The sequence below is a fragment of the Sinocyclocheilus grahami genome, unplaced genomic scaffold, assembly GCF_001515645.1.
Source record: "Sinocyclocheilus grahami isolate Dianchi unplaced genomic scaffold, SAMN03320097.WGS_v1.1 scaffold399.1, whole genome shotgun sequence".
In the NCBI taxonomy this organism is placed as follows: domain Eukaryota; kingdom Metazoa; phylum Chordata; class Actinopteri; order Cypriniformes; family Cyprinidae; genus Sinocyclocheilus; species Sinocyclocheilus grahami.
Genome location: NW_015505578.1, coordinates 747507 through 759908, shown reverse-complemented (window position 1 = coordinate 759908; position 12402 = coordinate 747507). Strand labels below are relative to the sequence as shown.

The 12402-nt window shown below is 34.7% G+C and overlaps 1 protein-coding gene across 3 annotated transcripts; it reads right to left on the bottom strand.

The window, feature by feature from the left end:
* Window positions 1-1980: 1980 nt before the first annotated feature.
* Window positions 1981-10797, bottom strand: LOC107550502 (sodium-coupled neutral amino acid transporter 3-like). Of its 3 annotated transcripts, none has more exons than XM_016231801.1 (17): window positions 10637-10797; window positions 8612-8746; window positions 8047-8061; window positions 7736-7820; window positions 7341-7456; window positions 5592-5665; window positions 5383-5475; window positions 5150-5225; window positions 4652-4734; window positions 4318-4376; window positions 4075-4203; window positions 3899-3978; window positions 3698-3798; window positions 3437-3552; window positions 3185-3329; window positions 2994-3097; window positions 1981-2913 (listed from the first exon to the last, which is right to left on the bottom strand). In XM_016231801.1, the coding sequence occupies exons 2-17, from the start codon at window positions 8674-8676 to the stop codon at window positions 2812-2814; spliced, it is 1443 nt and encodes a 480-aa protein (XP_016087287.1). In that variant the 5' UTR covers window positions 8677-8746; window positions 10637-10797; the 3' UTR covers window positions 1981-2811. The 3 variants fall into 3 exon arrangements, with proteins under 3 accessions (XP_016087287.1, XP_016087288.1, XP_016087289.1); XM_016231802.1 differs by having other exon boundaries at window positions 8047-8058; XM_016231803.1 differs by lacking the exon at window positions 8047-8061 and having other exon boundaries at window positions 10637-10796.
* Window positions 10798-12402: the final 1605 nt, after the last annotated feature.

Genomic DNA, 12402 nt, shown 5'->3' with positions numbered 1-12402 from the left:
AGTTTTAAGCAGTGTATTGGTAGGAAAAGTCCATAGGGCACAATGTACTGTGTTAAAGTAATATGAAGGAATTTTTCACAGGTGTTTTACCTGTATTTTAAATTACGCATTGTATTTTGTGTTTAAAGGAAATATCTGTAAACTTAACACATAATGCCCTGACAGAAAAAATATGCAGTGCCTTTTCTGTTTTTCTTACAGTGTATCTAACTGATCACCAATAATAGGAACAAACAATGTGTATCATAAATGAACAAATATTTTTTAACTATTGCAGCTAGCAACTTGATTCACATGTCATCTCTGTACTGTTAGGCACTTCTCTCAAATCTCTACAGGCTGATGTGCTGCTTGGCTGGCTAGCTCATTAATATTTTTTTTCTTTTGTGTAATTTAGAGGGGAAGTGTATGCTTTTTTGTAATTTGATTCACTTTTCAAAAGTTGCTAAAAGTTGCCAAATTAATTAAAAAACAACAACAACAAAAAAGCTAAATTTGTTGCAAGGTGCTTTTTGAAGAAAAAAAAGTTGCTAGGGCAGTCTGACTTTTCCGTAAATATTCGGTAATATTGATACGCCAATAGGTGGCGACAAATAACCGTCTGTGAGCGAGTACATTAATCATTTAGTCAAACGATTCAGACTCATTTGGGAATGAAATGACACTAGTCTGTGTTCGTGATGTTGCAAATACATACCATATATGGATTTTGGTTGGATTTATTTATTTTTGTTTGTTTTATATAATAAAACCAGTCGTTTTTACTATCTTTCAACTTTATTATTCAGGATCAATGTGTTCAACAATAAATACATATATTTCTAAGCATTAACCACTGCGGAATGCTACAGTAGTTTCCATTTATTTGATGTCAGGCACTTTATAAAAAAACAATCATGGGGAAATGTGAATTAAATTAAATGTAAATCTATTAATAAGCTTCCCACTAACTATTGATCCGTTAAGTATTACGATTCATTTTCTCTCACCATTCAAGTTCAATATGTGCAGAAAAAGAATGTATAATGTGTACAGAGAATATGTACACTGATGTACAATTAATGGAAGGTTTCTTTCATTTCACAAACAATATGTACATACAAGACTATACAAAATAACCATACATGTCGACATTTATGATAAAGTAGGCCCTAGTTGTAATGTCCAGCAGGAAACAATTTTACTCCTGGTCCATGTAAACTCACAGATACTGATGAGGAGGAGTAACACAGAGGGGCATAGTATGACCACAGAAACATTTCAGTGAGCTTATGGTTGATAATAAATTCTGCAGGCCCATCAATGCCGTTTTGTGCTGTAGTGACCTTTCACAAAAAAATACATAAATAAATATCAACATCATTCATTGTCCGGCCCATTTCTGGAGTGGAATGTTTTGTCACTGAAACACGTCACCATGTAAACCACAAATAAATTATTCCAACAACATTTTGTTAAAAGTTTGTTAAAAGTAGCCTATGCTCATTTTCAAGATGTTCAAAAAGTATTTCCAATTATACAACAAACAAAATGACATACAACATTTCTGTGTGTTTCTGGAATACTACTAGATAATTAGTATTCAGACATTTATATTCCTTCTCCTCTCTAAAACAGTAAATAAATGTTGTCATATGACGGTGACGAGAACTGCACTAAACACTAATTGTGTACTGTAAGACATCATTTCTTTGATGTTGTAACAAGACAAAAAAATACCAATAAATACATTAACTTCAGGTTCTTCCTCTGACATTGAAGCATTGTGCTTAAACGATGCTGGAATTCATCACAAAACTGTACACTCGTCCTAATTAAATAATGTTATAAACTGCTTTTAGGAATGTTGAATAATAGAACTGCCTATTATTCATCAAAAATGAAATTTGTTCATTTGCCCTTCATGTTGCTGTGGCTCAGTGGTAGAGCATTGCGTGAGCAGTGCAAAAGGTTGTGGGTTTGATTCCCAGGGATCACACATACTGGTAAAAAATATATATATAACCTGAATGCACTGTAAGTCAAAGCGTCTGAAATGAAATTATGAAATTAACTGAAATTCACATGCAGTGGGGTCCAGAGGTTTGAGACCAAATTGAATATGTGGGAATCAAAATTAACTCTGGAAATAAAATGTTAAAGGATTAGTTTTAGGATAAAAATCAAAACAAAAAATAAATATATTTGAAGATTATGATTAAATTAAGTTGTTTAGGACCATCAGATTGTAACATTCCACTTGTTGTTATGTTGATAATATTGTTTTTAGAATGAAAATTGTGTATTAAACTACAATTTTCAGTAATAAAAGATTTTTGGACCCCAAAATGTGCACTATGAGCTGTAGAAAACAGACTCTGTAACTGTAAAATTGCCCTGTGTAGAAGGAGGTAGACTTCAAACTGCATGTTTACAACTTTGGCAATATAGATGAGTGAATTCTCATCTCAGTTTCACAGTTTTCCATCAGTATTGTGTAGTTTAGGAAGTTCCATTTGCCAGTCATAACAGCAATACCTTTGTGTGTAAAATTGGCTTTCATTAAAAATTCCATAAATAGTTTCAATATGTTCTTAGAGCATCATAGCTTTAATTATTATTAAGATCATATGTTACCACTCTTCTTTGCATTCTTCTTGAATTTAGGTAACTAGCCATTTTTCATTTTGGACATACTGAAGTTGAGGAGTTAACTTGTTTGATATCTATCAAACTAAATGAAACTGAACCTGGTGCAGAGGTTGCAGGTTCAAGAGTTTTGTGTTCTGTATTAGATTTGGTCTTTAAGTGTTGGAATCCAGTTGTGCTCTCTCAGTGGCCACCCGACGTCTTCTTTCCGGTGACCCACTCTATTATGATGAACGTAATGCTCATAATCATGAAGATGAAACCCAGTGTCACAAATGCAATCGCCTGGAAAACATAACACAAAGTGAGAACAAAAAGAAGCCATAGATCTATGAGAATGTACTTACATTCTGTCTGATTCTCACCTGGATCTTTGGTCGAGATTTCAACGGCTCCTGTTCTTCAGGGACGATGCAAATGTAGAATATTCCCGGAAGAATGAAAATGAGGCTGGGAGCAGATGTGGCACCTAAAACAAAAATCATTCAGCTCAGTTCGGTATTTGTATTATGTTAAATGTGACCATTAAATCCTCTATGTGGCAGATCTGATTTACCAATGAAGCCGAAGATGTCACGAATGTTGGGCACAAAGATGACGAGCAGGTTGACTAAGAAGAGGAGGCATACAGCGATGGAGATGTGACGCACCCAGTGGAAAGGCTTATCAGGGAAAAGAAGCTGCAAGACGGCACGACGAATCTAGAGAAAAACAATGAAGCACTGTCAACACCCAACCAGCACGATTATGAGGAATTATATGCAAGCAATAACTAATGAGCCAGGAAAACCAGAAAAAATTGAAGTACCGGGAAAAGGACCACGGGAACGGTCAGTGTCACTGCTATCAGCACAGCCAGCCGAACACACAGCATCAGGGTGTCTTTTTTACTGTACATCTCCAGAAGCTCTGACTTCACATTTCCTGCACAGATGTAGACACACAGTGATTGTTAAAACTTTTTCAAATATCACAAACCTTGAAATTCTGGTATTATTATTTACAATTTATTAATTTATAATTATAAATAATTTATTATTTGATTATTTGTTTGTAAAGTTTCTCTTACCATAGAAGGTAAGGTAGCCAAAGATGGCAGTCACCAGGTACATGACAAACATGGTCAAAATGGAGATATTAGCAACCTTTTGCATGCGTTTCTTGCTTGGACTGAAATAACAAGGAGACAAAAAAGCAAACATATCAGTACATTAAAAAAAACGATTTTTAAAGCCAATGTGAATGAACAAAAGTGCAATTCCAGTCTTACTTTTTGAGTTCTGTGTAAATGGGCAACACTTCAGGGTGACACACAAAAGCAAACGCAATAATGGGAATGGTAAAAGCAGTCTGTGAGGAATAAAACACATGAAATTAACTGTGTTTAATGTGAAGCAAAAAGGACACATGATAATAATTGTCTGATTTGCAGTTTACATTTCTAACCTGTGGGTTGATAGTTATAAGTTTGGCTTCACACATGCCATCAGTGGAGTTGTATATGCTTTCAGTGGGCACAGTTTTGTTATAGCTGTGTTCCTCAGGACACTCTGTGACAAACTTCTTGTAGATGACCTAATAAGACACAATGGAGAGAGATGCTTTTATTTGTCATAACTACATGTCAGTCATTATTTATGTAGACTGGTGTTTTTATACTGTATGTAGGTGGATCGAAAGTGGACTTACAGATATGAGGAAGAAGACCATGCAGCTGAGAGAGAAACCACTGGTGTAGCCCAGATACCCTAAAATAAATGCATAAATACATAATAAATGCATGTACAGCGAAAAGCCAATAGTGTTGATTCCTTCGCCCATTAAATTTTGACGAGCAACGGTAAATGTTAAACGACTTTGAATTTAAAAGTGGCGTTTGGTACACTCAACACAGATCTTTAGTGCAGATGTGTAGGCTAAATGTTTGATTGTGATTATTATGAAATATAATGGAATGACAAATGACAGAGACAGAGACAGAAAACAAAATGAAAGAATGAGATGAAAGGAGGCAGGAACCTACCAAGTCGTTTCATCAATGCCAAGGGAAGAATGACCAAGACACTAATGATAATGATGAGATACCTCCCATCAACAAACCAGTAACTGACAAAGAGAATAAATGTAAATGTTTTGCACAACATATGTCAGAAGGAGTGATATGATTATGAAAAGCAGTCAGAAAGTACACTTCAGATTTTGTTTTAGCTGCATGCACCGAGAGTTATAAATTAAATAAAAATTAAATACAGTGAGGTTCAAAGTCTATTTAGAATTTAAGAAGGATCCATATTGAGAACACCTGACCTTTGATACAAAGGATTTCACATGCTCAATGTCACAAATTTGCTTATTTGAATTAGTGACCTTGAAATAGTAAATAATCTATAGTGCAAAATAGTTCTCACTCATTTTACATCAGGTTTATTTGTTTGATCTTTTTCAGAATCTTAAAACTTTTACAGTTTTGAACCTCACTGTATGCAGCACATCAGGATCAGTACTGTGTTCTGGTACTCACTCTGAGTTATCTGGCAGAAGACCCTGAATAATATGAGGTAACTCTATTTTCACAATGAACAGGTAACTGGACATTGCTGTTGGATCAAAGAAAAAAAACATTGAGTGTTGTAGTACATCTGTATTCAGTGCTCATATTGTTTTAAGTGGTTATCCCTGACTTTGCTTTATCAGTTGTCATGTCTTTTTGACGTTGTGAGTAACTAATGAAATTTATAATATATTTAATTTTACCTCCAATGTTATTCAGTGTTATAATGCTTGCTGCTAATATTTTCCCAGGTCGACCAAATGCACGGTTCCCGAGCTGTTCATATGCACGGATCCCTACACACACAAACAAACAGAATGGAAAGTTCAGAAAAAAGTCATGATGCAATTTTAACATAGAGTGTGATGTTATCAGGATTGTCTTGGAGATAAAAAAAGAAAATATTTCTCACCAACCACTCCTGCACTCTTCAGAAGCAGGTGTATGGAGTAGGCAGAGAGGATGGCCATGCTTGTCAACAGGAGTCTGCAAACAGGTTACACAAATAATGAAACTAAGCAACAGCAGCAGAAAGCAACTTCCCATGTGGACTGCGAGAATAGTTCACCCAAAAGTATTTTCATCTTAATTTAACCACCTCATTTTGTTCTAAACATGTATGTCTTTCTGTCTTTGGTGGAGTAAAAATGAAAGTCAAAGAGTTCCAAAACATAATTGGAATCCACTGACATTCACTGTATATAGAAAAAAATGAGACATTTTAAAAATAAGTTTGAAACAACATGAGGGTGAGTAAATGATGATAGAATTGTAATTTTTGGGTGACTTTCAATTTAATAACCTGCGTAGATGGATATTCAGTGAAATCTTTTTCCCACAACATTATTTCTTATAGATTGTCAGACTCATCAGCCGGTCATTTGACTTTCAGTAGTGCTAATGTAATCACGATTAGGTGGCACAAACTGCAGTTTGATCAGGGATATTATCACCAGTCGACAAGGAGATGACAGAGGTGACACAAATCTAACCCCTAATCTCATTAATGACGCATTAGACAAGCTGGGAGTGTAATTCTTTAGAGTACAACTAACAACAACACCGTCACACACACACACACACACACACACACACACACACGCACAAAAGACTGTAGTAAAGGCATGCAAAATAAGTCAATGACGTGTACTATTAGCTAACATTTTCCCCTATTTGCATATCGCTGAATGTTTTGATTGGCAGTAAGGTTTTTGTTGTTGTTGTTTTAGCTGTTGAGATCAAAACTATACTAGAAAACATTTTTTCTTTTTTTCTTCTCTCTCTCTCTCTTTGCATAACAAGCTGCTTGAAAAGCCTGGCTGAGCTAGACAGACAGAGATACAGAAAGAGACAGGCTTTGGTTTGATTACAGATTACAGTAGGCTATTTATAACCCTCTCAGGTCTGATCTGTAAGCTGTGCATGTCCGTGTGTCACATCATAGACAAACACAGTGACATTTAAGCTCCCTAGTACACAAATAAAACCCTGTCATTCACAAGGATAAGCAATTGCATTTGTTCCATCAAGGAGCATAGCTCTATTTTGTTGTTTTATAGTGTGTCAGAACTTGATAATTCAGCCTAGCACTGGATTTGTAAGGAACATGGTACATGGAGGCAGTGAAATTGAAAGAATTAATTTTTAGCACTGGGTTTGCCCGACTCCTCCTCACAGCTGCCTCTAAGTTCATGATACATCATCCAAGAAAAAACATGCAAATATTTTGTATTGACTTAGCATCTGTAAGGCTGGTTGTGACTGGCACATGTACGTGACAGAGGCATGCTGGAGTATGGCTATATGCCTACAGCTAAATGCAGGTGGACACAAAGAAGCCTTAATGCTCGGTCAGACACTCACGCATATGGAACACACACGCATTCCCGCCATACTAACTGAAGCTAATGAATAAAAGGCAGCCAAATGCCAAAGAGAGACTTATTCCACTTCTCTAGAACCTGAAATGTTCTGTTTACATTTTTAACTATGAGCACATACCAGAAAGACTAGAAGGCTCTTCAACTCACGATTTACACACAGTACTTTTTAGAACTCATTTTTTACTATCACAACTTTAATAACCTTTATTTTTCTTATGTATTTATACCATAAATCAACCTAAATGCAAATGCTTGATTGGAAGTGTAGTTTGACTTACACAAAAAGGATGATTCCGGTGTTGGCCATGGCGTAAGCCAGTCCCAGAATTCCACTGCCCAAAATGGCGTTACTGAGGTTGAAAATAGACATTCCGAAAGAAGTCTTTCCCACAAACTGCAATGAAAGTTGAATGTTGTGTTAGTCATGAATTGTATATCTATTTATCTGAATAGGTTCTTTTAACTTAAATAGTAGATTCACATTTTCTGTGTATTAACTCCACAAACAATTATTAGGACGGAGTAGTTAGAAGTTATTCCTACTGTTACACATTATACTTAACTGTAATATAGAGTGTCTATGTTTGTGAGTCTTTTACATCATTCTAATCAGTTTCACTCAGCCTTATACAATAAGATTTTGTGAAGGCAGTTCTGAAATCTGGATACTCACATCTGTAAACTGAGTCTCTATCTTTCCATTGCTCTTATTGGGGAGGAAGGTATCACCCTCTGTTATGTTTTCAAGGGCATCGAATCTGTGTAATATAAGCAAAATGATTTTGTTTTGTTTTGTTTGCAAAGTAGCAATGATATATTTTAATTGCTCTGTTTTGAGCTCTATTTCATCTTGCATTGGAAATGTTTTTTTTTTTTTAAATGCAGGAAATGACGCAGCTACTGAATCACTTTTTGACCTTTTAGCAGGTGAGGTATGCTGTATTAATAAATGCCTTTAAAACAGCGGCTGCAAGCTCAAATTACCTGGTTACTGGACTGCTTTTTATAAAAAATAAAAAAAAGTGTTAATTAATCAAATAAAATATTAGATGAAAACATGTATAATAAATAGTACTAAAACTACTAACTGATAACATACTGATTACTAACTGATACTAACGGAAATAAAAATTAAAACAAAATATTTAAATGATACTTTATTAAAAACGAAAACTAATAAAAATGACAACATAAATTATTAGAAATTACACTAAAATTAAAATGGAAAATATAAAAATAAAAAGGTAATTTAAAATATTAATAAAAATATTGATTTGGTTTAATATATTATATATAAAATACATGTATGAGATAACATTACTGGCTAAACCAACATGCAAGAGATAATTGACCTGAGGTCTGATTTAATGATAGTCTATTAACACCTGAGATTAAGATCCCTACTAGCTGTCAAACAAAGCTTTGCTTTAGGCAGAAAAGGTTACAAATTAAAAGATATGATGTCATGTAAAATTTTTGAACTTTTAAAGCAGTAACTTTTTTTTCTGAGATAGTTCCTCTTGTGTTGATGTTGAAACGTGAAACGTACCCATTCTCAGGAATTCTGTCAGGGCTGAGATCATGGTGACCGTTTGATGTTTTCTGTAGTTCCATTTTAAACTGTACAACGCTTAACAATCCTCTAAAGAACACTGTCTGCAAGGTCAAGCTCTGTCAACACAATCTGAAACACAGAAAAAGGTTCTAGGATAAATGATCATATTACTGACAACTGAAATCAATGTGAAACATAAGTGCTTTGCTGAAAAAAGTGCAAAAATGTCCAAAATCTGGAACATAAATTGCAGATCCATGCTCAGATCTGCTTAAGCAATGAGATCAGTGACAATCACTTGTTGCATTTTTCTTAATTATGTGCAACAGGACCATAACCTTCATGTAAATAGTTTCAAGGTCAAGGAGAAGGCAGGGGAAAAGTAATGGTAAAAACATTCTTCAGAGCATTACTGCATGCTAAAAACACCTAATGGAAAGATGAGCCTTGATAGAAAACAGCTGAGTGTCTGTGTGCGTATTTCCCCCTTCATCATCAAATTCAGGCTGGTAAGTTAGTTGTGGGCAGTACTCTGCAGTTCTGTGTATTTAAAGCTTGATTACTGTAAACAAAGTAAAAATACACTATAATTTTAATATATGAGAGGTGCAATTACATGCAAGTAGTAACCTAAAAACTAAATATATTCAGATCTTCCCAAATAAGAAGAGTATCATGCTATTGCGAATTCAGCTGACTGTTTTCACACAGGTTTCCTGTACACGATTGCCATTGGTCAGGTGAATGGATAACTCTGCCTCCAAATTCTTAATTTTGTTTAAGCCATTGTTGCTGTGTTTAGTTGGTCGGGATGCTTAACCAGGAGGACAAGGTTTTACTGGTTAGCATGGCCCTATGGTAACAGCTTTCTCTAAGTATTACAGGCCTATAGGTCAACTATTTAACAATAAAAAATTACAATCAAGTACTTAATATGTGATTACGTACATTACATTATTTAAAATGTAAAGTAAAACTTTTAATTTGACAAAGTGCACTTTTTTAAAAAGTGGAAACAGTCATGAAAAATTTAATTTACTTAAGTGGTCTTTTATTTCATTAATATTATATTTAACATTTAAAAAAAATATTTTTTAACAATGAAGTACACTAAAGTGCACACTGAATACAATTTAAGTGCTCATCTCTTTCACAAGGGTTATTAAGCATGAAGCTATAGTGTTGATGGACACACCACAGTGTGAGACGTGTGTTATGATTATAGATAAACCAAGAATTGTATGTGTATATCATATAGGCATCTTTTAGTACAAATAGCATGGCTGATGCAACTTTTCTTAAGCTTGCACTCTCAGCATGGCAAGGAAACATTGTGAAAAATGTGCCAGTTCTTGTAGGTCAGGAAATTCTTAAGTCTTAATCTGTCTTTCAGGATACGGGCAGCAGTAGCCTTATTAGGGAAAATGTCTGTATTCATTCTGTGCTTTATTTTGGTTTTGACGCCGAATTCCCTGAGTACGTTAAGTCTTGCCAAAAGCTTGGCAAGCACAGAACTTCAGTCTTTAGTAGTCAAGCTACTAGCAAAATAAGTCAGTGAATATAAAATATCAGAAATGTATTTAGCTTTAGAGCCACAAATTAATTAATGCTCCATTCAAAACATTATATTTAAGACCACCATCATACTCTTTACAATCTATTATGTGCTTGTTTAAAGACAAGAGATATACAGTTCAATTGAAGTGTACTTTAACAGTGTTCCATCATCCATAAAGTAAAATATGTCTATGGAAAAGAAGTTAACGCAAAAGTTACTCATGACAAACCATCAACTCACTGCCAAAATAAACAACCGGTGGGAAATAAAGCATGACGTGAATAAAACACCTTACAGAAACTGTAAAACAAGGGAAGTTAATCCTGTCAGGCAAGTCTTGGCCACATGACTCCTGTCTGATGCAAGACTTTATCTGTATTGAAACAGAATGAACCTCCCTACACACCCTTATTCAAACACATTGTATTCCAGCAGGAAGTGGACGTTGAGAAAGTACTCACCACTGTGGGATAAAGAGAAACCTTGAGAAATGTCAAAAGTCTCTAAGTGTAGCTACGTGGTATCCTGAGGTCAGAGAGTCCTCATTCATTCGTTTGTTTCTGTGTTGCCTCAGTGAAGTTGTCCAAGCTTGTGTGAGAACACATTCAGAGCTCACCTGTGTCCTGACACGGAGGAGGGGAGGAGATTAACTGTGGAGGAGTGAACATGTGTCTATGTTTAGGGACGCCCTGGCACGATGCCACCATTTTAACACTCTCTTATACGTTAAAAATAGTGAATCGGCAGAGGTTTGTTATGTATGCGTATGCTTATGCATGAATACAAATTATAATATGGTCGAAAAAAGACATTCAGGCATTAGAGTACTGATGTTCATGTTGGAAATGTTTAACAATTTGGGGGATTGTTTAATATGGGTGGGGTATAAAGTTGGGTAAGGGGTTATAAAGTATGTGGGAGAAGGCAGGGGATTGTTGGTAAGTGTGTGTGTGTGTGTGTTGTGGTAAGTAATGGGATTAGAAGATCAGTGCTTTTTTAAGGTTAACTGCAAGCTCTTGCTCTGCTTGGCATGGAAAAACACCATTAGACATTGTTCACTATGTTAAGCAAACATGCTGAATTTTTTATATTAATATTAGACAATCTTTTGTCACATTCGAGGCCTAATCTTGTCAAGCCTCTTATTGAGTCCAAGTAAAGGTTTTCTCTGCTGCAGGTTTTAAAAACCAAGACAATTAATTTCATGTGTTTCTAATGTATAATTTCCTGATTAATTAAGTCATGTTTGTCTAAGGAAAGTGTGTGAAAATTATTTTAATCTTTAATAAATTCTGCTTTTAAGCTATTAGTTATCTTCTACATTGGCTAAAATGAAAAAATCTAAAATGAAACCAAAAAAGTTTTTTCTTTTTCTTTCTGTAAATGCCCATTCAATAGGAAAGAGACATAAACATTGTCTTGGCTTATATCAAGGCAGCCCCCTGTTTATTTATGTATTTATTTTACATTTTTTGTAAACACCTCACTATTTGTTGAAAAAGTAAAAACTAAAAGAAGAAGAAATCTGTCTCTGATCAATCTTTATTATATAATAGGCTATTTGCAATAAAATCTTGAACCATGTCAGATTATAAATATTTGGCTGGCCAAATGTAAGCATGGGTTTGGCAGGAATTTAAATGATACTTATAAAAGTATTGTTGACTTTATTCTTTATTTACTGTTGTTCAATATTTGTTTTTGTTTCAAAATGTTTCATTTGAAACTTAATAGCATACAATAATGCATTAGTGAAAATATGCATTTTCACAGTGATTGTCATGTCAATAGGCTAATGAAAACAGCATATGTATTCATGTTCAGTAATGCTTGATTGGACGTCATGTTGTCATGTATATTGTGGTTTCAAAGACATGCATGACGCAGAATTGCCAAATACAGCTACTGTATTAAAGGCCAGCAATCTTCATCGAGACTATACACCACGTAGCACAAGATGTAATTCTGATACATGTACTGTAAATTCATTTAAGGACAGCAAAAGTATACGTTTTAAAGGAGTAATAAAGAAAACAAAGGCAAAGTGTGAAAGACTCACACACACACACTCAAGGCATTATGCCAGTGTTTGCAGACACGTGGCCATTTGGTCACAAGTGTTTACTTTTAGCTATAATAAAAAGATTGATATTAAAAATGTTGTGTGTTTATTGTCATCAAACAGGATGTTCTCACACAAAGACTAGCATCTTGACAGGAACTAACA

Excerpts from the sequence above, each read along its gene's own strand:
- LOC107550502 (XM_016231801.1), bottom strand. The coding sequence starts at position 8,676 with ATGGAACTACAGAAAACATCAAACGGTCACCATGATCTCAGCCCTGAC. Across the intron at positions 3,553-3,697 it reads TGGCTACCTTACCTTCTATG|GAAATGTGAAGTCAGAGCTT; the intron begins GTAAGAGAAACT and ends ACATCTGTGCAG. Across the intron at positions 3,098-3,184 it reads TGACATCTTCGGCTTCATTG|GTGCCACATCTGCTCCCAGC; the intron begins GTAAATCAGATC and ends TTTTTGTTTTAG.